Source organism: Ochotona curzoniae, unplaced genomic scaffold (genome assembly GCF_017591425.1).
Source record: "Ochotona curzoniae isolate NIBS_2020 unplaced genomic scaffold, NIBS_Ocur_1.0 contig_2688, whole genome shotgun sequence".
Lineage (NCBI taxonomy): Eukaryota > Metazoa > Chordata > Mammalia > Lagomorpha > Ochotonidae > Ochotona > Ochotona curzoniae.
This window is the reverse complement of record NW_024465553.1, coordinates 6147037-6174332: the sequence shown is the minus strand read 5'-3', so window position 1 is coordinate 6174332 and position 27296 is coordinate 6147037. Positions and strand designations below refer to the sequence as shown.

Sequence of the window (27296 nt, the reverse complement as noted above, 5' to 3'; positions counted from 1 at the left end):
ATCTACTATTATTTTGTTAATAAAACTAACTTAGGAATGATTAGAAAAGAATTCAGATTGCTGCTTTTCTTAGTGATAAAAAATATAATGGATAATTTTGTGAACAGAATATTAAACCAGGTAACTAAAAATACTTTTGTGTGTTGAATATAATTAATTGTAAGAACTGTAAGATTCCTTGTCATTGTTCTTATGGTGACCTCTCAGTGGCGGTTTGCATATATTCTTTTAAATGCTGTTTAAATTCCTATATGTAATCATGAAAGGAAGAGATGATGGGATACTTAATACGTATTACAAAATGACTCTTCTTTTTCCTTCTTCTCCTTTTTTTTTTTTTTTTTTTTGTTTGCTTTTATCTAGTTGCTTCCAAGATTCGGTACCTACAAGAATACCATAACCGAGTTCTTCACAACATTTACCCTGTCCCGTCAGGAACAGATATTGCAAACACGCTGAAATACTTTTCTCAAACCTTGTTAAGGTAAGCTTTAAACTATCCTTTGCTTTGAGAGAATTAGTAGGTAGTACTGCTGGATTTATTGGGACCTAAATTTTTATTGAATATTTGAAGGGCTTTACATTTTCAAGTGCTCTGCCAGAAGAGTGTGACAGGTTCCCTGACTGTAGAGAGCAGATCAGACCCCAGTCCACATGGGAAAAACTGAGTCGCACGGCCAGTGGCTGCTTTTCCCCGCCCAACTTCTTTTCAATCAGGAGATCTGTAAAATGATGAAAGTTCTGTGCTGGGCACTAAAACAGCATAGGATTCAAAGAAGAACCTCTGTTGCTTAAAATCACGACTATGAAACACTTGGGGTCTAAAATAAAATCAGAATTAGATGGCCTTGAAGCTCGTCACTGGTATTTCCAATTTCCCCAAGTGTGATTTAAAATAGTCGCCATTGTTTTTAATCTGCATCACATATCAGGAGTTCAAGATGCCTTACAGTTGATGTTGAAATTCTGCAGAAGACAAAGGAAACAAAAACACAGCATCTCTTGATATTATTCTTTTCTTCCTCTGGAAGGGGAGCCAGAAAGGCCCCATCTGCTTCCTACTTCTCATTAGGAGAAGCGAGCCAAGATAAGCCTTTCAAGTAAAGGCCTGGTTTGCTTTGCGAGATCATCACCTTGAAGGACTTAGAAGGACCCTTCACTCTCTACGAAATTCCCAGCCTGATTTCCTCCGTTCCCATGATCTTCTCTTTTCAGCTCTATCTGGAAGCCCATAAATTGACTTGCTCCGGTTCTTTCCTTAGCTCTCTTAGCAGCGAAGTTTTGCCAGATGGGTATTAGAAGAAGAGCACAGATTCGGAGGTACTGGAGTTGCCAGCAGATGTGATGTTACCGTCGGCAGACCAAATGCTTTGTCGAGGGAAGCGTCAGGCGATCGAGTTGACTGCTCTGTTTGTCTCCCATCTTGCCTGCTCGCTCTGTCCTTGATGTTCAGAATAGCTTTGCTTCTTCAGAATCCTTAGGACCCTTGTTCTGCACTAAAGGGAGTCTGTTAGTCAGATTCCTAGATTCCATTCTTGCTCAGGCCTTGTTACAGAACATTTTCTTTCTTTTCAAACTGCAGTGGAATAATTAGCCCAATTTTCATGATAGCAATCAGATACATTTGTAAGCCAAACCATCCCATTCTCTTCTCTTGAGTTCCTCTCTTGTCGTTGAAGTCAGGTTTCTCTAAGGGAAGTGCTTTTCTTATCAGCAATTCTGAGTGATTTCCAAGCAAGGAACCATTAGGAATCTATTTGCAGATTCTAAATTGTGACAGCCTCGTTGGAATTGAGCTCTTAGTAATAATTATAGCAAAAGGTAAGGCATTTAGGACCCTGAAGTCATGATGGCAAGACATAAGCATTCCATTTCGTTGAGCAATAGATCAATTAGGAGATGATTAGGATGACAGTAGGATGCTGGCATTAAGGTAGTTGATTCAAGAGGTCTATTGAAGAAGAATCTGCACTTGAGCTGGGTCTATTTTCAAAGGCAGGCAACACTGACAGTGACTACTTCTGGTCACAGTAGAATTAGACATTGTTATTATAGCAAAAGTGTATACGCTAGTAGTAATTGGATGTGCCAAGCACTGTTCCAGGCACTTTAAACAAGCCATCTCATTTAAACTCTCAAAGACCAGTGTTTTGTAGTACCCATTTGATAGATAATGGAAGTAAGTCACAGAGTGGTTAAGTAAGCTGCTCAAAGGCAGCTTATTTGTATTACATATATTCCTGGAATATGTGTAAGAACCAGGATTTGATCCAGCTGGTCCTGATCTGCATCTGATGCTCTCAGCAATTGTGGTCTCCTGCTTCTTCTTACTGTCCCCGTCCGTCATAAGGTGTGTCTTTCAGTGAAGCCATAGTTTCGCCTTTGAGAATTTCAATATCCATTTGAATCATTAGAGTAGTTTTGGCTATCCTTGGAATTAAGAGCATTCTCAATGCCAAGGTTTGCCACGTGTTTGGGAGTTAAATCAAGCTGCTGACAGCGTTTCATGTTCTGAGTGTCTTAGCTCCATCTCCACTCAACAATCAGCTGTGCCTAGTGGGTCAGTGTTGACAGATTGCAGTGAATAGAACACACATGAAATGGGGGTAAGAAAGAAAACACTGAGAAGTGTAACGTGCCATGGGGCAGACATTCCTATTTAAACTTTCAACCTTCAGGCTGAAAACTTTGCTTTTTCTGTCTTTCTTGTCCGTGTGGTATTTGGCTTGCTGGCCCTTGAACTTGGTACCATCTTGGACCTTTGCAAAGGACTAAGTAGATGTTCAATTTAATTGACTTTTGCTTAAGTTTTTCATCCATTGGAGATCTATGGGATCTAGCAATGACTCAGAGTCCTTGGTTATTCCATCTAAGGGCTGAGTTATACTAATTTTAATTTAGTAGGCATTTAAGCTTGGATACACAGTTTACATAAAACTTTGAAATATAGTTGCTTTTTAAAACTTTTCTCTGTGCAGGATCTTCCGTTTTCTGTGGCAGAACATTTACACGATCCCAATCTTTCTATGTCAAAACATTCTTCTGAATTCTTTTCTTCGCATCTCTCTCCTGGTACTATTCGAGCAGCTAGCATTATCAGCTACTTTTTAGAAGAGCAATACATTTGGGGAATGTTGCTTGCTGCTCTTTAGTGATAAAGATTTCAAATGAGCTTAGTGGGATAGTAATTTGTAACTGATTAAGAAGACCACAGGCACACAATACATCTCCTTCGGTTTCACCTGAAGTCCATTGAGTAACCTCAAATCATAGCATTGTTAAGTGAATTTTTTCACGCAGATTCAAGTCAAATGTCAAAATTAATAATCATCAAAAAGTTTATCTGACACATTAATTTTCTGTGCTGTAAATATCCCAGGACAACTTGTCATGCTTCCCACACCCACAGAGTTCTTCTTCCTGCCCTACCTTATTGCTGGAAGGCCACACTCCATAAGGGAGCTCTCCCGAGGGAATAGGAAAGGTGGAAATTTGGCGGTTGAGTCGGACTCTTCTGAGCAGGGCATTCCTGTAATGCTTTTCTGGTTGGGTCTAAAGACCTCCAGTATAGAAGTTCAGACGGTGTATCATTCCCACAGTTAGACAGTTTGGCTGGGGAAATAAGGTTTTTTTTTCCTGATTAAATTTCACAAAACATCATAAAATCACAATGCATTGTACATTTATTCATTAGCCCTTCTTGAGTTTTTTTCACAAGTGAAAACATTTTATTACATTGAGACATGAATGGTGATTTAAAACTGGTTTCATGGATTACTCATTTTCAGCCATTTTTCTTTCCTCAACCTCACCTACTTCTTAAATCCAGTGTTAGAAAGAGAGAGAGGAGTTGTGCTGTTTCGGTGCAGCCACAGTGCCCTCCCTGCACTCCATGGAGCTGTTGTTGCTGTCAGTTAGGACCCCCCTAGGAAGACAAAGTGTCAAAGCAGAGCCTCAAAAGTTTATTTGATTAGTGTTTGTTAAGTTACAGCAAACTTGGACAAACACTAAGGTGTCTTTGAAAGAATACTGTGTAGTGTTTCCCACATCAAGGAGAATTCTGAGCAGAGCATCTAGGTTCACTTAAAGGCTAGCGTTCCTTTATGAGATGGAGCAGTTTTTATTTGCTAAGACAAAATATGGTTCTTCCTAAACTGTTTTGGTAGGATCCACATCTTGTAATTTTGAAAAGATGCTGGCAGTAGGTGAATGCAGGGCTGAGTTTGGGAAATAGTATGTCTCACTTTTATCCATTATAATTCAAAAGCAATCTTCAGTGTGATAGAATCCCTTAGGATTAAAACAGATTTTATGGTGACTGGGCTTATTAACGATACATTAAAAGTAGGTGAAGTATATGAGAAGTGTATTAAGTCTGATGGAAAATTTGATGGCATTTATAACAGAGATAAGCAGGCAGGGGCAACTGGTATGTTGGTATTATCACATTATAAAGTGTAAGCTTACAAAGTTGAATCATAACAAACACACACACACACAGAGGTAAATTCAGTTTTTTAAAAGTAAAAAAAAAAATTCCAAATCTTATTTTTTGTTAAGAGGTATTCTGTAACTATTCTGAAATTATTTTTATTATCAATTGTTTTTCCTTGGACATTGGGTAACAGAAGACAAAGGAAATGGAGGTAAATTAGGCACATAGGAAGTAAAAAGCATGTAGTCATTTTCCTTACATTGTAACATATTTTGCACTAAGAGTAAATGAAAATAAATGGAAACTTGACCTAGCAGCATGCTTGGCACTAACCAGTTTATCACTTCACTGTAAAACTATAGATGGAAATCATTAACTAAGAGGTTAGTTATCTTTGATGCACATAGACTAAGTGTTAAAGTTATTTTTATGTAATGCAACATTTATAAAATTGTTGTCTATCTTGACTAACATATAGGCATACTATATAACAGCACTTTGTAAGTGCAAAGTATTATCATTATAATGTGTAGCTGTGATCTTGAATGATAACTAGTATAACATAATTAAAAAATACTAAACATTTGGCTAAGCAGTAGTTGCTTTTATTTTTAAATTAACACCTTTTATGCTTCATTGCTCTTACTAAAAGGTTCTTACTTTAAAAGTAAGCTAAAAGAAAACCATTTTATTTTTAGAAGTTATTTTTATTCCCATTAAACTTTTTTTTCAACTTCTAAAGTGGTCTTTCCTTTAGTATTTAGTGAATTTGTTGAATAATAACGTAAGTAACAGCAATAGTATGTGAGACACCCCTGTCTGATGCGCAGCTTGCATAGGCTTTAGAGTCTTGAAGGTAACCATGTAATAAACCTCTGTTTGTACTATAAAATAAAATGTTTCCTCTCCAACATGCAAAATTAAAAAAATAATAACACACATGAATAACCATTATCATTAGTTTGCAAACATATGCTATGGACCATCTACTATATATTCTTTTATAGCTTTTCTAATGTAGTTTAGCTAACATTTTAGAAATATGTATTATTTCTAAATTCATATGCCTGTTTAAACTTCATTATCTCAAATGATACTGACAGAATGTCATGAAACAGTATCATAATATACATATAGACATTATTTTGATGCAATAAACATGTGATTTTTAAGACTTTCTTAATAAACACACATGTTTATTCTTTGCTAAAACATGTTTCTGCAAGTGCCATACCTATATTTTGCAAGTTTCTGTCCACCTGATTAAGACAGTCTTGCTGAAAACTCTTCTTTTGAATGCTCCTTGCCATCCAGACTAAGAGCCCATACTCATGAGACAAGCTGCTGTCTTCCTTCCAGGCAGCTTCTCCTTCATTAAGTCCATAAACTGTAAAACATGGGTTTGGCACTGAAACATGCATTTTTATATTTTTGCTCCTTACTAACCAGATAACACATGAGATGCAATGAAACTTCCACAATGCAAACCTTGCGTTATTGGTGTCTCTAAGCCCAAAGCGACGTAACCACTATGAGATCTGTAGACCCTTGCTGCTGTGGCGATTGCATCTTATGTGGGTTGTATCTGGTGTTTTATTATTTGTTTTAGAGTGTCATTTCAATGTAATGTGCTGTTCTTTGTGTCTTTGTTGTCTCTTTTTTTTCTTTGTCCCCCCAACAGCATTTTGTCCCGCACAGGGAAGAAGGAAAACCAAGATGCCTCCAATTTGACAGTGCCCATGACCATGTGTCTTTTTCCTGTGCCATTCCCACTCACCCCATCTCTAAGACCGCAGGTCAGTTCCATCAACCCTACTGTTACTCGCTCCCTCCTTTACAGCGTCCTGCGAGATGCTTCCTCAGAGCGCGGCCCGCAAAGTCGTGATGCTCAGTTGTCAGACTACCCTTCTCTGGACTACCAAGGCCTCTACGTGACTTTGGTGACTCTCCTGGATCTAGTTCCTTTACTACAGCATGGCCAACACGGTGAGCACATTTCCTTGATTCCTTCACAGATGTACATGTATGCTTGTGAAAACGTACAATGTTGAGCCAGGGCTCGGAAACTTGTTAGTGTAACGAATTGCTTGAAGGAGCCTGTGTGGTTAAAGCCTTTCTTGCGCTGAAACTTGATTATGATGTTCCCGCATCCGATCACTTTGCACTGTTTTGTTGTCACGTGGTTGTGATTCTATGGGGCCTGTGTAGGGAGGGACAATGGATCGGAGAAAGGAGGAAGAACAGAAAATGAAGCTCTCTTCCCCCACCCCTGACCCCCGAGCAGCTTAACAATGGGGACTCTTGTTTGAAATTATGTTGGGGGAAGGAGAGAAGGAGACAAGATGTTGAGAAATTGTACCCCAGAAATTGTAAGAAACAGAGTTGAGAAATTGTGATGTTTGGGGGACAAATCACAGAAACCCTCTGGGGCTGGCTTTTCCTGTTTCCAGTTAAGAACGTAAATGAGAAGAGATGCTTGAGACCTCTTCCACATTTAACTTGCAGTAGTTACTGGAAAATGCTGTGTCAGGGTGTTGGTACGGTATAAAGTGGAGCTGTGTGCAGCATGCAGCGTAAGTGCGTGCTGACGAACAGACCTAAGAACTGGCTGCTCTGCTTAACTCCTCCGCCTTTCTCCTGTGTGCTGGGGTCAATTTCTTTGTCTTTCTTAGTTGCCAAATCCTTCTAGCCTACTGAAAAGGAAACAATGTTGACTACTGAACTATCCGCTATGTGTTTGGGAGATTCATAAGGAAAATTATGCAGTACAACAGTTCATGTTTTTCAGAGAGTATACTTGAAAATATTGGTTGTCTTGACTTTAAAGTACTGATGAATTAGTACCTGGAAGTATGAGAACCAAAGCTCACTGTAAAAAAACAAACAAACCAGCAATTTGGGGAAATTGATTGATGGTAATGATTTTGCTTTTGTTACAGCTAAGTCTCTTAAGAGAATGCTTACTCATAATTGATTCACTATGATGTTTCCTGATTAAAAAATACATTTAAAATATGCTTTCATAAAAATGAGGTAATGATGACTGGTTCTTTAAATATAATTTTGTATTATATGAATATACGAAGTGTAGAATTTTGCATCGTTGCTTGTTATGTCCTTTTGTAGCCTTCTTAAGCCTGGCTGCCTTTGCTGTGGTCCTCTCCCAGTTCAGAATCCATTGAGACGCATCTGAACGCAAGGCTGCCAGAGCTTGCCGTATGTGCTGGTGACCCGGGCAGTGCTGGTGACCTTGGTGACAACTTGTTCTGAATGCGGCCTGGACCTGCCTGGTCCTGGAATGAGCCACTGTGTCAGGACAGCTCTCATTGCCTTTCAGAGTCCTATGATTAAAATAGGCATCCAGCTTGGTAAACGTCCATCCAAAGAGTTGCAATTTCTGTGTACATGGTGACAGTTTTAGGAGAGATCATCTCTATGTTTGCTCTTCCACCTCCAGCTGTGTTGCATTTTTTCTCTTCCTTGCTTCCTGTATTGTGCTCTTGTTCTTCATGCTACAGCTTAGAAGAATTAGAGACACAGCACAGTGCTGTTTCTGAGTATGGTTCAAAGAGCTTTAGGCAGCATAATTGTCACTGGTCACCCACTGTCTCTCTGGAGATCTTGGGCCTCTGGACCTCTGTGGCCTTAAATGAAAAAAGGCTGGCAGGGCTCCTCTCTCCATGCTCCTCGGTCTCCTCTGCCCCTTACAGTGCTGCTGCGTTGTGGTTACACCATAGCCTCAGCCAGAGCACCTGAGGCAGTGTCTGCGCATAGCTCAGGTCGTTCAGTAAAACATGGGTGAATTGTCCATTTTACTGCCCAAGGCCAAACTGAGCGTGGCCAAGTGCAAAGTGGCCATATGCTCTCCATTGTCAGTGATGTGCCTTTTGAGATGGCGTATTACCTCTGATGGCAATCAGAAAGAATGTTGGGAATTGAGACAGCAGCAGTAAAGCAAGTTGCCACAAACCAACGAGAACCTAATCCTTTCGTGTTGTATCGCACACAAAAAGTTTCAAAGTCTTGACTGTTAAATATTGACTAATGGTCTGTATTTTGGAAGGTCCAAACATGTGAAAATGAACATTTAGTGTAGTGGGATTTAGTCTGAATGCATCCTGAAGCTAACTAGTTAAGATGTCTTGAATACCATTTGTTTTTACTCCTTATGCAGGTAATAGTAGTAACTATTAATGTTAATAATAGCAGCTAATATTTGTGAAGCACATATGTGCTGTACTAAGTGCTTTAATTCCTAATATTCCTTCTAATGAAGCGAGGTAGGTATTTTTACTATCCCCGTTTAAAAGCATGAGGGGACAGTTGTTAGCTTGGAGCCTCAGTCATGGTCATTGGTGATCATATACGTAGGGACCCATAGTGACAGCTGTGGCTTCCTTTCTGGGGTGCACAGTGAGTCTGCTGCTATCCTGGAGGTTGCCTGAGACTCCAGATGATGACCACTGTGGTTTGTTCATAAAGAGCTTGGCTTTATTTCCAGTCCTGCTCTTGATTTTACTAAAGCTTCTGCAGGACAGAAGATCTAATATCTTCTTACCTCAGTTATCTCGTGTAAGCCGTAATGCAGATAAGAAGGCCAGAGGGGTTTAAGGTCCATTTTTACCCAGGAACTGCTTTGAATGTATAAATTTATGAAATTGAGGAGTGCTATTAATACTAGATATTGCTGAAGATTGATAAGATATTGAGGGAAAGCTCATGTAATAAGTATTTGTACTTCTTATCATATTCATGTATCAGGTCACACTGGCCAACTACTGTGTATGTAACACTCTCTATTGGGCGGTATGCTCCAGACATCTTAATAGGAGGGGTGAAACAGTTGCTTATAACTTAAACCAGTTCATTAAAGCTTAAGGGTAAAATCAGTGTATTTGGTTGATGGCAAAATATCCAGTGACTAATTACTCAATTTTGTTTTGTAGATCTTGGACAGTCAATCTTTTATACAACGACATGTTTGCTACCCTTTCTCAATGATGATATCCTAAGTACTTTGCCCTACACGATGATATCCACGTTAGCTACCTTTCCTCCATTTCTGCACAAGGATATTATTGAATATCTCAGCACATCTTTTCTACCAATGGCTATATGTAAGTTCAATCTTTACCCAATATGAGATGAGTTTTATGTATTGTATACATGGAAATTGCTTATGTGTTCAAGGCTCAGGATTGTCACGGGGTCACTTGCTATGTACATGTGCCATGTTTTCAACTGAATCATTTCAGCACATTTTATGAGGAAAGTCAAAGAAATGGAAGAAAATTATGCTTTAGAATTCTTGTTTCATATAGTGTGATCCTGTGGAACAGGAAGAAAGACCACATAGAAGCACAGAATATGTCTGTATTTCCTGTATATGAGTTACAGCTTCCTTTTCCATTTTAGCCTCAGGTTGACATTCGTTTGCATCTGAAGACATTAGGGTGTGATGCGAGCAGCTTTAAATAGGACAGGATGTATAGGGGTTCGGATCCCAGCTCTGTGCCTGATTTGTCGTGTGATGAATGTCAGCTCGTGTTACTGACATTCCATCTACAGAGTGAGGAACCAATCACATTTCCCTCCCAGGAGAGTTGTAATGATAAAGTGAGTCAAACTTAGGAAAATTCTTTGAAAGCTAAGGCCTGCAAGCCCAGTGCCAGGTAGGACTATGACTGATGTGGATTTTGTTGTACTTTCATAGACTTGATTCTGAGAGCTTTTTTAGACATGAGAACAAAGAAAGGAAAAAAAGGCGGGGTTGTGGTTTTTATGATCAGAATCCTTCTAAAATATTTTTTTCAAGAAATGGATTATGTATTAATTTGTTTCAGTGGATCATCTGAGAAGATTGTAGGTTTAGGAGTCAAAGAGACTAGATTAAAGCACAGCTCAGCCCCAGATAAACTGTGTGAGCCACTGACTACGTAACTATTTTGTTTCTGACCTGTAAATCGAAGGTACTAGTCTTAGCTATCTCATGGGACTGGGACAAGTAAGGTGATCCCTCTATTTTTGTCTTATAAAAACACTTTTGTTGGTCACATTCAACACGTAGCAATTATTATTCACCATTTTAGTTTTATGTACTTAAGATTTTATTAAAGATATTGCTCTGTCACAACAAATCTGCCCTTTCCGGTTCATTTGCTTATAATCAAGGTGAATTTTAGTTGTAAAATTGTGATCTTCATGTGTTCTTGGCCAAGTGTTTGACATCTGCATAATTTTACATACAATTTGAAAAAAAAACTTAGTAGACTGATCATACCATTTATGTGGTACAAAGTTTGATCTTTTTGAATTATATGCAAGCTTACTGAGAAACACTGGCTTACAGATACTGTCTTAGAATTTTATGAGTGTGAACTGTTAAACAGGATAGAAATCTTAGCTTTTTTAACTTTTTGAATATTTTATTTAGTTATTTGAGAGGCAGAGAGATGGTGACAGAAAGACAGAGAGAGTGTGAGAGCAGCCCCAACTACTGGGTCACTTGCCCAGCTAACCACCAAGGCCATGCCAACCCGAAGCTGGAAGCCAGGAACTCAGATCTCCCACCTGGATGTCAGGGCCCTGCTCCCATGAGCCATCAGTGTTTATTCCCAGGGTGCACATTAGTAGGAAGCTGGAGCCAGGGACCATAGGTGGGAGTTGATCTCATCCCTCCCTCCCACACGGGATGCAGGGGACCTAACCGGTGTCAACCATGAGGTCAATAGCCATGCCTCTTGCTTTCTTTTTTTGAAGAGGAGCAGATGAGTCTGTGTCAAAACCAAGTCACTGTATCCTTGCCTGGGAGTAAGTTATTAATTTTGAGAGGAGCACTATATATATATCAGACCTCTGAAGTTATATTTAAGACTGATCTAGTGTTCCGACAGGGGAATTTTTTTTTTCTTGAGCCCTGATTATTAATTACTACTTAGACGTAACAGACCTCATATCACCTTGTAGTTATGCTAGAATACTTAATTAGATAAAAGAATGTTTGAATTTGGGGAGTTGAGGAAAGAATAAAATAATAAATTGGGTTTACAAAGTGCATGAATTTTGGTGCTTATTGGTAGAGTAATTTGATTTTTGTTTAAAAATGTAAACAGAACATTTCATCTTTAGTATTTCCTTTTCTTTTTACAACTTTAAGAAGTAGTTTGGAAAAAAAATGTTCTATATTTAAGGTTATTTCTGACTTTGTAAGTCCAGGGTAGCAACATTAATCTTAGTTATGTAAGAGGCACATGTGAAAGTACATCCAAAAAGTTTGTAGAAAACCATAATAGATAAGTTTCTTTAAGTGCATGCAATTTTAAGTCTGTGCTTTGTGTTTCCATAGTATTTCACCTGAGTTTCTCGAGGACCTCTCGTATTTTTCCCTGCTTCAGTTTGGGCCTGCTTCATGTGAACTCTCCTGCTCTGGTTTTTATTTTTTTTCCCCTATTGTTCTGTTTTGTTTGTTGTCCTCATTCCTGGAGTTAGTAGCCAATCTTTGTGATCTTTAAATCATTGAAAATTACCTTGTAGTGCCAGCTTGGGTAGCCAAATTCAATTGCAGTCCTCAGGTTTTTTTCTTTCTGACTTGTCGTTTCACAAGGCAGTTACAGGGACGTGGGAGGAAGAAGGCTCTGTCTGCAGAGCAATCCTGTTAATATGGGTTGCTGTGAGAATGGCTCTGTCTGTTGTATCCTTGCTATTTCTGTTTTTGGTAGTTACCCCAGGGTCTAGAAATGTTGACCAAAATAAGACAATAATGTTGGACCTTCTCCAGAATGCTGTGTTTTTGTTTTGGGACTTAGAGTGAAGGACGTTGCATCTTCTAAGTGCTTGATGAAGTCTGTAACATGAAACAGCTTTTGCCGTTTTGATGTGCTGTGCCTAACACTAAGTGTAGAGCACACAGTTTTCAATGAGTCCTTAACCAAGGACCTCCAAGTTGAAGTTCTGAACTTTTGGAAATGGACTAAAGGATACTAAAGGTAGCTCCTTCAGGTGAAAAGGCCTACATGTGTATCAGAAGCCATCTTTGTCAATAAATCAAACATACTACTTTTATGTTGAAATAGCTCTTTTTGAGGTTTTTCGGAGCAAACCTCAACCTAGTTAATATAAAATTTTCTTCTCACGTAACCTTTTCTTTTTAACTCCTCCATAAATAAAACACACTGCTTTTCCTTCTAAGTGTGTGCAGTATGCTTTGTTTATGAAAAATATATTATGGGAGTTAGTAAAGATTGGCAGAGTTATTTGCATGTCACCATGGAAACCTTGTTTCCAGTAAAAGGATCTGTAACTTAAGGATTGAGCTGAAACATGGCTGTGGTGAAGATGCGACTCTGGCAGAAAAGAGAGAAAAGACAATTCTAGGAGAACCCTGGTTGGTATAGAGTCTATTTTAAAGATAAAACTAAACCCAAATGGGATAGCCATCTAGCCTAGAGATGAAGGCATCCATTCAAATGCCCATCTCCCAACTTAAACTGGGTTTGATCCCTGGCTCCTGAGTCCAGCTTCCTGGGAGGCAGGTGGTGGCTTAACTTAGCCATTCCTGTCACCAACCTGGGAGATCCAGATGAGATGTGTGGCTGCCAGCGCTGGCTCCAGCCAAGCTCCAGCTCCTGTGGGCATTTGCGAGAGTGAACCAGCGGGTAGGAACTCTCTCTCCCTATCTCTCTGATTCTCAAATAAATGAAAATTAACAAAGATGAGCAATACCATACAAGGTTCTTCTAGCATATCCTTGTGTCTTGGACTGTGGATTCTCATCATTTTTATTTAACAAGTTAAATTTTTTCAAAAATTTACCCACAGGAGAAGTAAACACTCGTTTAGAACTTTGCATTGATTTAACAATAACTGGATTATTTTAACTGATTATCTGGTTTCAGATTTTAAGCATGGAGTTGTTTTTTGTTCAGTTACTTCCACCAAAAGTATTGTGTGTTATATTCTTACGATTTTTCAACTGAATAATAATATGTAGAAAAAGGCAGCAAGAATACAAGATATTGATGATATTTAGCTGCTAATGTTTAATATACGCACACTCTTTTTTACTGGCAATTTTTTTAAAAATAAGGCAGGTCATGTTCTTCTTAAGAGCTTTATTGTTGAAAAAGCATGGGGATTGTTTTAGCATAGGGATCTAGAAGAAATGAATTGCAGTCTTTTGATTCTTGGCCAATCTCTTACCCTTATCACACTTGAGTTTCCTTAGTTGTCAAGTGGTGAATAATCCCAATTTCCCTGCTGGGAAAATTGGAAAAATTAGATAATATTGGGAATGACCTTTGTGTGTCATTCCACAAGAGTGCACTAGAACCAATGTGTGGTTGAATCATAGGTATAACAGATCCCGTTGCAAAGACTTCTAGTATTCTGCTGAAATCTTCATGTTGTCTTAAAACTTTAGCATCTTAAATATTGCTCGAGGTAAGAAGTTATCGTCTGGGGCTTGGGACTCTTTTCCCCTAGAGGTTGCTGTGTAAGTAAATGTAATTGTTATGGCTGGTTTTGAGCTCCTAGAACCTCACAGCACACTTCTGAAGGGTTGGTAGGCATCCCGTCTCTGACTTTTCGTTAACCTACTGATCTGCAAATGTTTGAATGACACAACCACTTCGGGATCGTGTTGGCTTATACTTCTCAGTTAAACACCAGTGATGTTTAACTGATAGGCTCTGGGGAGGGGATGGCTGTCTTATGCAGAAACCTTGTCTCAGGGAACACACTGACCTCTGATCGTACAAACTGAAGCCTGAAGAGAGGAGAGGCTTGTGGGTCCAGGGGGTGCCGTCTCGTGGTGCAGGCTGGCAAAGCACTAGAAGTGCTTCTGTCGTAGTGCACAGCCGGCAGCAGCTTGTGTTTCTTCTCCCCAGCAGACTCCTTCGCTTTTATGTGTTGGAGACGTGGGAGCTGGTGGGCTTCATCTCAGCGTATGCAAATGCAGGTGGCTGCCCTGTGCTTTCTCATCTCTGGCCTGGTCTGTAGTGCTTCCCTTTACAGTCCTCCTGCTGCCTGTTCTCCACCAAACAGTCAGTACTCTGCCAGACAAGTCTATCAGATCATGTCACCTTCCTCATCAAAACCATCTAGCTGTTCTCCCTGTAAATCCAATTCAGTGTCCCTGCTTGCTCCACACAACTCTTTGGGATCTGACCCCTGCCTGTCTCGCTCCTTTTATCACTAACTCTCCTTGTGTCACTCTGCACTTTCATCAAAAAATGAGTTTTTCTCCTTGTTCTGTGCTTTCCCCTCTGTCTTAGAGGTCCTTTTCCAAATGGTCACCTGGTTGGCTTCCTTGCTTCCTTTAAATGCTGGATTAAAGGACTGCAATTTTATGGGGTGCTCCTTGACCTTCTAGCTAAATCAGCGACCTTGCCTCACTTTCTGTCATTCTCCTGCCTTATTTTATATTTCCTCTGGTGTACCACTCCCCCTCAGGACCTCCTGTAAGGATGTTCTGTGCTGCCTAGTAGCCACTAGTCATCTATGTTATTGAGTATGTGATCTGAAACCTGTCTACTGAGAGTGAGGAGCTGAATTTTCAATTAAATTCGAATAGTCATCTATGGTTAGCTTAGTATCTAAGGGGCATGAGGACCAAGACTGCCTTTACACTGTATCCCTATGGCCAAGAACAAGGGCTAAGTGTAGGAGTCAATAAACGAATACTGGCTGAATGAATAAGTACCTCGAGCATGAACTATAAAGTTGCGTATACTGAAGTGTCCACCCACCAAAGATGCTGATGCTCTCATAGAGATCATGTGGTCTCTCTTTCATCAGGTGGCTCTTCCCACTTACTTACGTTATTGCTTGCGATCAGGGTGGTGCATGAGGACGCCAAGCTGCAGGAACACAGTGGGGCATCGATTCCGCCTATGGAAGGAGCAGATGATGACAGTGCTTGTTCTGGGAAGGTGGGGAGTAGATCTGAAGACTTTTTGTTTTATTTCCCAAGCACAGCACATTTTGTAAAATTTTGTTTTGTGCTTATTTTCTCTCTCCTATTGTATGCTATGCTGCCTTTTAATATCCTCATGAGGACAAGCTGCACATCTGTTTACATCATGCCTTTTAAATAAGGTTTGAGAAATGATGTATGCCTGTGCATGTTTATTAAATTAGAATTGTGGTGATTTTAGTCAGTCTCTTAGAAGGCTCAGAAACTGCAAGGCACCGTCTGTTTTTGTGAGTGTTGGAGCCAACTTCCTAGGGCTTTTTGAGCCAGGGGAATGCTTTTGGCTTTATGGCTGGCTGTACGTGAGGCAGAGCGCGGCTCTGGAGAGGGAGTGGGGAGATCCAAAACCTGCTGAGCCATGTGGGCATTTCTCCAAGCAGACGTCACTTAAATCATCCGAGACAGTTGGGCAACTCTCCCATTTTTAAAGGCCTCCAGGCATAATGGCCCTCAGCCTTTTCGAATGGTAGCTTTTTCTGTTTTTTAAAAAATGCTTATTATTTAAAAAATCTAAGATGATTTAAACAAAGGTGAAATATTTGTTCTACAAAGAAAGCATACTGTATGAATACATACATATATAGCTATATTCTTTTCTTCACTGCATGCAAGACTAGACTTTCTTTTTTATTTATTTTTTTAAACAAAGGGCACAAGGGACTTGGCAGTTGTCCCTTTTGTCCCTGGACCCCTGACTGGGCGCTTCCTTTCTTATTTCTCATCCCGCTAATGATACATCTCAAATAGAGGTCTAGCTCCAGTGTGCATCAGAATCACCTGGTGTGCTTGTTAATGAAACATGTAATTTCCTGATTTCCAGCCTTATGGAGCTGGAATCTCTAGATGTGTATACCCAAGAAGTAGAATTTGAGCAAACACCCTGGCTGGAGTTTAAGAGTAACTTCATCTTGTTCTGGAGAGTTTGGCTTCGAGTTGTTTATTTATTTACTTAATCATATTTGATTAATCAACATTAGCAGCAGAGAGCAGTGAATTGATCGCCACATTGTTAATGTAATTATTTATACCTCTGTCTATTATTATAACCAAATTAACTTGTTTTCCTGAATACCCCCTGCTTGGTTGGTTAGCAACAGCCCAGATGTAGCTGTTGACAAAAGCAAACTCAGGTAAATGGAAATTCCTAATGTATCTGTCTTGTTCTTTGTTCATCTCAGTTAAGCTGTTGTAAAAGGCTGCTGCTTATACTCAAAGTCCTTTATGTAAAAAAAATATATATATATATAAATCATGTTAAGTTTTCTTTGTCTCTTCTACTTTGTATGTGACAAAAATTTTATTGATATTTTAGTGGTTCTATCATGTACTGTATGTGGTTTTCTTTTGGTTATAGGTGAGCTGTAATCCCCACATATTGTACTTCAGTACAAAATAAAGTTTGAAATGATCTGTTTTTTGATTGCTGCCCATGGCAATGATTTCCTCTACTGTGTAGGCGATAGAGAGTTGACTCTGTTTTACACACCCAGGGCACTGTTCTGTGTCTACTGGCCAGCTTGTCACCCACGCCCACACATGGAGAGTTTTCCCCTGCTGCTGCTGCAATTATCTCCTATAAAAAAGGGCTTCTATTTCCATTTGGGTCCTATTGAGTTTCTCCCATTGCATGTTCCCTATCCTTGTGTCTGAAATATAGGGTAGGTACCCTTTAGAGGCAGCCCATTATCCCAATTGACTTCCAGCAAGGCATTTTAAATATTTAATGCAACATTTGATGTCATTATAAGCAAGCCACTTAGAGATGTTTTCAAAGCAGCATGTAAGTGAATGTTAGGATTATGTAGCTATATGTTGGAATTTGAAGAAACCAACTTGCCTTGTGATTGATGACTCGCTGGCTTAGGGTAAAATGTCCACACAGCATTATTCACAGGTTTGAAAATGCTTTCTTTTGAACAACTCAGACGGATGTGAAGATGGTAAGCTCTGGGGAAAAGTGGTTCTACATGAAGACACCAAATACAGTTACAGAGGAATTTGCGTTAAACTGTTTAATGACATACGGCAGTTGAATACAGTATTTAAATTGATGTTATATTTTATAATATACTACTTTAAATTTGCAAGTGTAGCTAAATTAATGTTACATATTATAAGCAAACTATTTCATCTGCATCTCTAAACATTAATACATTCAAGTTGGCTTTGAAAACTGTTTCTTTTTAATTTCTTGTTGGGACAACCTTCAATTTGAGTTTATGCTTGAGCTTGAGGGCGTTTTTCCCCTCTTTTTTGACGTCTTGGGAGTCGTCACCATACCTAAGTGAACTCTGATAAAGCCGTGACATCACCTTTTGGTGTTGTTCCTTTTGCTGGTAGACCTTTGTATGCCAGGACAGATTTGTGATTTTATTTGCATGAAATATCTACTGCCTTGAGACACACACACACACATACACACACACGCACACACACACGTCCCTTGTAGCTTTCATGATCTATGTAATGTAGTAAGTAACTGTGCAGCAATGTAATGGGGTCTAATGCAAACACTGTTGGTTTCAGTGGGTTCCTCAAGGAGAGAAGGAGTCCCCGCCCACGTCAACCTGTCCGCATCCTCCATGCTCATGATTGCAATGCAGTACACGTCCAACCCAGGTGAGCGGGGCCAGAGGGGCTGCACTAATCCCAAAACGAGTCGTTCAGCAGGGCATCAAGGGTCACCAGCTTTCATGTAAGAATTGTTTTTGGTGAAAGAAACAGACCAGTTTTGAAAACAAACATTTGATTAAAACTAAATTTGCTCTGCCTATTTGCTATTAGCAGTGAGTTTTGTTGGCCAGTGATATTTTTTAGAATGTCTGAGACTCGGTTTTAGAACATCAACTAAGAGTTGATTGAATATATGTTTATAGAAGTAGTTCAATTAGAAATATAGAAATCACCTGTAATTCTAACAGCTAAAGATACCCACTGTTAGTATTTTGGTGATTTTTTTTTACGTTAATACCTTATAAAAATTCCTGAGCATAAATGTTTTGCTATACTTTTGAATGTTGTTTTTTCTGAATGATAAAAGAAAGATGAATGGGTTGAAGGACTTGAAAATATTTTGTTATTCTCGCTAGTTGTGTGTGAAAGCACTTGTCTCATTGTGATCTCCCGTTGGATGTGATTGTAAAATGTGTATGGAGTTTGACAGATGAAAAATTTTGTGCCATTTTTTATATGTTTGATTATCAGGTAGATTTCTACTTGATTTCTTTTTATCATTATAATTCCAGACAAACCTTGGGAAACGGGAATAAAATGGGGATGCTTATTGGAGTCATTTGCTAAGATATGAATCTAATTTTCATTTTCATTTTATCTTTATTTGCAAAGTGAATAAATGGTATAGCACTTTTTAAAAAGGATTTTACTTTGAAAGTCAGAGTTACTGAGAGGGAGAGGGAGAGAATCTTCCATTTGCTGATTCACTCTCCAAATGGCTGCAATGGGCAGATTGGAGCTGATCTACGGCCAGGAACTTCCTTCTTGTCTGCCACTTCAGGTGCAAGGGCCCCAGGCCTTGAGCCATGCTTTGGTGCTTTTCCAGGCACATTAGCAGGGAGTTGGATTGGAAGTGGAGTAGCCAGGACTCAAACTGGCACTCAGGTGGGATACCAGTACTGCAGGAGAATGGGGCTGTGCTGCCAGATCTGCAGAGCTTATGGAGCTGTTTTTATGTAGAAAGGCAATTGAGCTTTTGCCTCTAGATGAGGAACACATTTCCATTTTAAAATTCTAGCACTTCTGAGCTCACAGTATCATTCTTGGCCTTGTTCTGTTTGGGCTGCTGCAGCAAAAATTTTCTCAACTGGGCACTCAGAAACAAGTTACCTCTCATAGGTCATGAAGCTGAGAGGCCCTGGGTCAAGGAGCCTGCAGCTTTGGTGAGCTGGTGAGGAGCTGCCTTCCAGTTTACAGATGGCCATATTACATTTTATTCTCACTTGCTGGAAGAGTAAGTGAGTTCTCTGATCCCTCTGTTGTAAGGGCACTGAACCCTTTCATAAGGACCTTACCCTCCTGAGCTAATTATCTCATAAAAGGCTGCAGTACCACATACCTTCCCATCAGGGATTAGGACTCAATCTGTAAATTTTGGGAAGCACAAACATTCAATCTATGGCGTGCCATGTGTGGTCCACCAAAATTCATATCCTTCTTGCATGCAAAATTATGTTCATTTCATCCCAGTGGTCTCCAGGGCTAATGCATGCCAGCATCAACTGAGAAGTTCAAAGTCCGACATCTAATGTAAGTCTCATCAAAGCAGACATGGGTGAGAGTCAAGGTGTGATTCGTCTTAAGGCAATTTCCTCTCCAGCTGTGAACCTGTGAAATCAAACAAGTTACCTGCTTTTAAAATACAGTGCTGGAGAGAGAGAGAGAAAAGAGAGAGAAGAGAAAGAAGAGGGAGGGGGGGGAGAGAGGAGAGAGAGAGATTTTAGAGGTTTGGGTGGCAGAGAGAAGACAGAATGTTCCCATCCAAATGGGAGACATAAGGAAGAAGAGGTAATGGGGTCCAGATACGCCAAATCCTAGCAACATTAAAATGTAAGGCTTGCAAGTGGTCCTGGACTTGAGGTAGATAGAGTTGCCCCTGTAGCTTTCCCTGTTGGAGATTAGAAGGCCTAGGCTCTGGTTGGCCCCACCCCCACGTGAGCTTTTTTGCCCCGGTTCTGTCCCAAGGCTGTGACTCTGTGCTCCTTTCTCTCCTGGACATCCTTTGAAATTAGGACCTAAGCAACTACACCCCCACAGTTTTTATGGGTGGAGCACCTGCTGCACTGGGGTCAAGGTAACACCACCCCCACTGCCTGGAGTCTGCTGAGGACATGGTGTCACAGCGCACTGTGAGGTGGTGCTGGGTGGTGTGACCTGAGGTGTCACAAGTGCGGGTGACCCCTTCTTGGAAGCAAGCTGCCCCGAGGCTCTTGAACCCGAGCTCTCAGCCTGTGATGGGAGTAGTTTGTTCTGTCATGGGTGGTGGTGCCTGGCCGCTGTTGAGATGGCTGGTTAGTCTCTTCATTCCAGTAACTTGGCTACAGGCTTTCTCATGCTTGCAATATAAATAGGCTGAGGAATTTCCAAATATTTAAGTTTTGCTTCATTATCAATGAACAATTTAAAATTTTTCCCAATTCTGTTTCTTAAATTGTTTCCCTCTTATTCCCTTCCATACTTTGCTGGCAAATTTCCTCAACTCAAAACCCCATTTCATCCCTTACAAGCTCTGCATTCCGCAGGATGATACTAGGACATGAATTCCATGCTACTTTGTAATGAAGATGGCCTTTCCCCAAGTTTCTAGCATCGTGTCCTCATTTTTGTCTAAGCCTACACCAGCATTAGAGGGTCTCTCACAGCGCTGTAGGCGTTTTCTAGCCTGAATCCCAGAACTCTTCCAGCCCTTCCTGTCTCCCAGTTTCAAACACCTCCACATTTGTTATGGCAGTGCTCTAGTTCTTAGTTCTAAATTTCCTTGTTGACGATGCCATAACAAAAGTACCATAGGTGGGAGCAGCAAACATTGGTTTCTCACGGCCCTGAGACAGGGCAGCCCAGGCCCAAGCCGCCGGTGGATGCAGCGATCCGGCGAGGGCCTGGCTGCTGGTTCTGGAGATGGCCGCTCCTGTGCCTGTCCTCATGTCAAGAACGCTGTCCCAGCTGACTGGGCCTGAGGGACAGAGACCATCTGTGGAGATGGGGATGGTGAAACTGCACGGAAATGTCAGCTGCTGTGTGTGGCAGGGAGCATGTCTGTCTTTTGTGCATGTCTGTTCCCAGAAATCAGGAATGAACAGTGTGAAAGTCATCTGTGAAAATACCAGATAAACCTCGAAGTCAGTGTTAATTCGCCAGAAGCAGAGAATTCTGTGGGACACAAGGACCCCGAGAGGCTTCATACCACTGGAGCAAACTGGATCTGCAAAGTGGATGGGCGAGGGTGGGGAGAGGAGCAGGGGCTCCAAGGAGCTTTCAGGTCTGTCCATGGAGCAGGCCGTGGAATACTGTGCAGAAGGCTCACGGAGCAGACCTGTAGAGGGTGGCAGGCATGGTGGGAGGAAGTGCTGAGGCAGCACCGCACCAGAGTTGGTGACAGCTGAAGGAGAATGTTTGAAATTCCAGTGACTGAATATGGCATACTATGGTTAGTGGCGCGGAGCTGAATTCTCCCTTTGTCTCATGAATCTTATCGTGAAGTTACAGAAGGAGAGGAGATGGCATCCATACAGTGATCATAGAATCAGACACACATGAAATTTCAATTGTAACTGGTGTTTTATGTGCATAGTGCTACAAATATCTATGAAAGGGGATTTTGTTTTTATTGGGGAGATTAGAGAGAGTGTCTCTGAGGAAATAATATTTTATCTGAGAAAGAAAAGGTGCGTGAGATGGACAAAACCCACAAGCAAGCTGGGAGTTGAAGCAGGGGCTCAGGCAGGGGAGCCTCCTGGTCTCAGATGGGGCTGATGGGTGAAAGGTGTGGCCTGGGAGGGATGCTTGCTGGGGTAGGAGTTCTGTGAGAAGATACAGAATGCTGTATGCCCTGTCAGGGAGTCCTGTCTTTATCACAGATCTCATGAAAAGCCATTGAAGGGTTTTGAGTGAGCATGTGTTATAGCACTCTAGTTGCAGTTAAAAATACACTTTTAATTTCAGGAGGCCGACTGGATATAAATGCACTAACAAGGAGATCCACTGCACTTGCCTGGGTCTGTCAGAGGCAGGGACAATGAATTGAGGAAAGTGGATCTGAAAGTTACGTAGGACCTAAACTTGATAGGACTTGGTGAGACATGGGCTTTTCTGGGTTAAACTATTTGCACGGTGGTTCTCTTCAGCCATAAAGACAATCCTGGAATAAGAGCAGGCTCCCCAGGGAAGGTCATCAGTGGGCTGAGTTGGCATCTTTATGTTTCTGTTGGATGTATCCTCATATTTGCAAGGTGGCTTCTTTAGTAGGGATTACTGTAACCTCAAACAGCCACATCCAAAATTGTGATCAGTCAGAGTCGTTAGAAAAAGATCTCAGAAGGCTGTTTTTTCATCAGAGAGAAAAGTGTGTCTGAGAAGCTTCCCAGCAGATTCTCACTCAGGTCCTACAGTTGAGGATGGATTTACCCGGCATCCATAACTGCGAGGGGGTCTGGGAAAGTCTGTGTATTAGATATGGGCAAGGGAAAAAAAGATTGGTGACGGCAGCTGAGTTCCAACATCAGAGTCCAGCACAGGTTACAAAAGTCTTACCATGTCGCGAAGCCAAGGTAGAGAGTGTGTTCGATAAAGGACAGAGCCAGCAGTCCTCATTGCTGCAGAAACGTCACGCAGGAAGCAGACTGACCCAGATGACGTGGAGGTTGGGGGCCTGCACTGAGCCTGGTCTGGCTACGTGATGGGGTTGAAGAGAGATTAGGGGGAACATTGGGTAGGGCAAAAGTAACTTTCTTCTAGTGAAGATAGGCAAATTGAGGAAGCTTGCTGTCACCTGGCTTTTAGGAGTCCTCTACAAGGTGGAATTAATGATCAAATAACACTCCAATTTGAATCCGTCTGTCACGTGGTATCTGTCCAATCTTTGCCAAGATAGGAAACTAAACGACACTTTTCTAAGTTGTGAGATAATTTGTATACAGTTCTTAGCATGATATCTGACACACGATAATATTCAACAAATATGAGCTAAATCCTGCTAAGCAAATTTTCTGCTGTGTAGCTCTTGATTATGTAGATTAAAGTTTATGTTAAGGAAGTATGACTACTAGGAGCTTTTCTGAATATTTCCTTTGTTCATATGACACAGGCAATATTTATTAAGGACTTTTGACTATAGTAAAGGACGTGATTTTTGTAAAATATGAATATATAGAGATGTAATTTTTAATGATCAGTGTAGAGAACCGTAGTTTATTATATCTCAAAGAATGTTTTATCTGTTATATATCATATAAAATTATATTTTCTTTCTTACAGTGTATCATTGTCAATTATTGGAATGCCTCATGAAATATAAGCAAGAAGTCTGGAAAGTAAGTTTTTGGGGGAAATCTTCCATAATCACAAAATGAATTTATAATATAGTGAAAATTGTTTGCATATTATAATTGTTATATGGGACAAATTTATTATCCTATATGCTGGTTAATTGTTTATCATTTAGAGCAGAAATGATATTTTAAGACCAGTGTGCAGACAGTTAATTAAGTGTATCTCATACTTGAAATTAAGCAAATGTTATATTGCCTGACAAATAATCTTACTTAATTAGAAAGATTGCCTAAGAATCTTTTTTCAGAGATTTGAATTAAGAAATGTGATCAGAAAAAGACTTTTAAATTTTTAAAAATATTTTTGTATTTTAATGTACTGTTTGGGAAACTGACGTATGCTATCCTAAACTCTTTCTTTGACATTAATCTGATTAGAGAGGAGTTTGTTTAAAGAGAGTATACTTTTGAACTCTGAGGGCGTATTTACAGAGGGACAGTGTTTTCATGTGCCCTGCGAATCGCCCCGGTCTGAGGAGATTCCAGGGACATAACCCCCTCTGGCCTCTGCACTGTGATACTAAATGAGCTACCTGTATTTTTGATTGGCTGATGCGAAGTCAACAGGTGCCTCCTGTTTCCCTAGGACCTTCTCTATGTGATTGCCTATGGGCCCTCCCAGGTGAAGCCTCCAGCTGTACAGATGCTCTTCCACTACTGGCCCAATTTAAAACCTCCAGGGGCAATAAGCGAGTACCGGGGGTTGCAGTACACAGGTAAGAGGAGAGGGTCCTGGGAGCCCGGTCCTTAGCTCCTGGTTACCCCACGGAAGCCTCTTTCTGTCATGGTAGAGTATATTTAATGTACCTTAAGGTATCGCAAATGCTTTCTGAACTTTGTGGTTTAAAAGTAAATCGCTGAAACTCATCTGCGACAGCACAGCTGGCCGTGCAGGCGTCAGTGTCCTTTGCTGTGTTGCTGGTGTCTGTCCTTGACTGTCATTGTCATTAATCACATCAAGGCCTCAGCAGTGGGAGGAGGACCACAGGCTTGCTCCTCCTTAGAAAACTCCAGTTGGCTAACTCAGCTCTGATGAGAAGGCGTGCAGTGCCTGCATCGTGACCAGCTCATGCGATGAAGCAGAATTAAGTGACCTCAATGGTCTTGGTGACGAGAAAGAGTTAACAATGGAAGAGTCTCGATGTAAGCAGTCATGAGAAATAAGCGTTAATATTAACTGTAATGATAGATTATCTACCAAAAAAGAAAAACACTCAAAACCAAAATTCTACAAAAGAAACAAACCTTGGGTCTTAGTAGCGTGTTGTTTGTGTTGGAATTGTATAAAATCAACGAAGAAACCTGTGGCTGATAAAAGTTTCTTGTGTCCCAGCCCCACCTTCTTCCCCAGTTCAGCTGTGTTTGTGTTTTTATGAAAATGGAAGTCTTGGATATTTTTCCAAGGTTAGCCTTTATTCAAGTCATTGTGGGATTGTGCATGTTTTATTTTCCCATAATCCTCTTGTTTGGTGGCATTACTCATCTTTACAAAGGTTATCAGAGGTGGTGCCGAGGTACTCTAACTTAAGTTGGGTGTCTAATTTATATTCCCGACAAAAGACGTGAAGGTGAATGTTGGCTGTATCCATGCCTGTTGTCTGATCCTGGATGGACCTCAGTGGGCTTATTCTAAACACAGAACAAGTGGTAGCAATAACAATAAAATCATGAAAGCAGGTGGTAAAAAAAATTCATGATTTTTATCATTGATAGTATGAGTTGCTAAGTGAATCATTTGAATATCAAAGCAGCAAAAAATTTGGAAGGCTGAATGGACTAAAAGGTAGAATGGCTGCAATATTTGACACCCGTCCTTTCTCATTGGATCCCTGAAATAAGCACTTGCTTATTGTATGAATGGCTAATCATCATCAAATGACATTTATCTATTTGATAAATACTTGATATGTAGCTGCCATGTGTCAGGTACTGCACTTTTTCTTCATGATTCAGGAACCTACACAAAACCAGCCCTTAGGAGCTTAATGCAGTGCGGATAAGAAGCTGGGCAGTTTTATTCAGCAGATGTGTGTGGGGTATCTACCGTTAGCCAGGCATTGTTCTAGGCACCTGGGTGGTGAAGTAGCGACTAGGAACGGGTAAATGATTTCTGCTTCGGAGTTTATGTTCTGATTGTCCGGCATAAAGCTAACACAGGTAGCTGTGGAATGGAGCAGAAGAGACAGGGTCTCTGACCTCACACTGTTGGCAAGTTTGAGGAGAGGTGTGTACTAAAGAAGGTTCTGGATTCCTGAAGAATGTGGACAGAGTAGATGTCCTGCAAGGAGTGAGGTCCTAGTGGGAAAACTGTGAATTTGAGGCTGGAGGAACTGCATGGATCAGACCTGGAAAGTACAGGATGGCACAGGAGTGACTAGGAAAGGGGTGGAAAAGCCAAACACAGCCAGGTAGCAGAGTGAAAGGTCGCCAGGGGGCGCTGATAGGGCCGGTAAGGGAGTGTGGATTTTAGGGTATTGGCAAAGGAAACTCTGGTTTTGGGTTGAAATGGGGAAGCCACGTAGTGAGTCATCCTGAAGCTCAGCGCACTGACAACTATTCCACATGCTCCAGTGGCTGTAGCCTCCAGGAAGTACCAGGCAAGCCAGTCTTCACTCCGGCAGCTCAGCTGATAGGCAAGCAAGCTCAGAGAGGCTCTCACCCTGCTCTGGGCTTTGTCAGTCCGCCCTTGGATCACCCCTCATACTTCCCTTGGCTCTGCAGTAACACATCTGCTACCTGTTGCCCGGGAAGTAGCTGTCTTGAAGCTGTCATTCTCGTAAAATAATGGCATTCTATACAGGAAGCAGAATATCAGGGAAAAACGGAATCATTTTAGTGCATACGTTGCTATTGCCAGATATTGTTCTATTTATTATTTCATCTAGTTTTTTCTTCTTTATCTTCCCACGATGGACACACAGTTGATGGACCGAGTATTATAGGTAATTTCCCTATTAATCCTCATTGAAATCTGGAGCAGATTTCCTTATTTCAGTTCTATGGTTGATGAGTGGAAACAGTCTAAGTGACATGCCTGGATTCACACGCATAATGAGTACAGCTTGAATCTGGGTCCTCCATCCTTCCACCCTTGGCAATGAGACATCACTGTTGTTCTTTCCACTTTAGCTCAGTATTATAATTTTTTTCTGAAATGTCTGTTTCAGCAAGAAACATACCAACGGGTGTCATTCATATTTAGGTGGTACTGCTGCTCTGCATGTTCTTAATCATAAAAATAATGTGGAAGTAGGATTTTATGAGTTTGGAATCAGAAAGGTACAATTCTTTTCCTAGGAACCAGTGAAGTTTTATGTTTTCTCAGTGATATTTCCTCTTTAAAGAGTAAGTTTTCATTTTTTTATGAAAAGGAAATTTTTTATAGAAACATTATAGCTTTATGTAAAGAGTAAAAACTATTATGTATGAATCACCATTTTTAATACTTTGATATATTTCTATACAGGTACAGGAAGGCATCTGTTATATAATAGTTATACAAATTTCCTCTTCACTTTTCTTTTATACTGTTTAAGATTCAGAGTTTAAAGAATAGCATGATGAACATATGTAATGATTCTTATTAACTCTGCATAATTAAAAATATGCTTATAGGTATTGCTTTTTAGGAATAGTTACTGCCCATGCAAAGATTAAAAAATAAGAATTTAGCGATCTACAATGTTTATCTATTTTTGGCTTATTAATATAATATCAACAACTACCCAATTACTTTTGTCATTAAGTGTTGTTTTCAAATATACTAAAACCTAGAGTCTCCTGTTTTTATAGAACTCTAATGATTATATACAGACACAAAATGATTTTTATC

At 40.4% G+C, this 27296-nt stretch overlaps 1 protein-coding gene across 5 annotated transcripts in view; it reads left to right on the top strand.

Annotated features, from left to right (window-relative positions):
- UNC79 (unc-79 homolog, NALCN channel complex subunit) overlaps nt 1-27296 on the top strand; it is a 210975-nt gene that overhangs the window by 31901 nt on the left and 151778 nt on the right. For 2 of the 5 annotated variants that reach the window (XM_040975119.1, XM_040975118.1), the window contains exons 2-7: nt 364-484; nt 6117-6421; nt 9382-9552; nt 17931-18023; nt 23391-23446; nt 24051-24180. In XM_040975119.1, the coding sequence (XP_040831053.1) occupies nt 364-484; nt 6117-6421; nt 9382-9552; nt 17931-18023; nt 23391-23446; nt 24051-24180 (876 nt within the window). Of the gene's footprint in view, nt 1-356; nt 485-6116; nt 6422-9381; nt 9553-17930; nt 18024-23390; nt 23447-24050; nt 24181-27296 lie in introns of those variants that run through there. The other 3 variants (XM_040975121.1, XM_040975120.1, XM_040975122.1) reach the window with 3 other exon arrangements.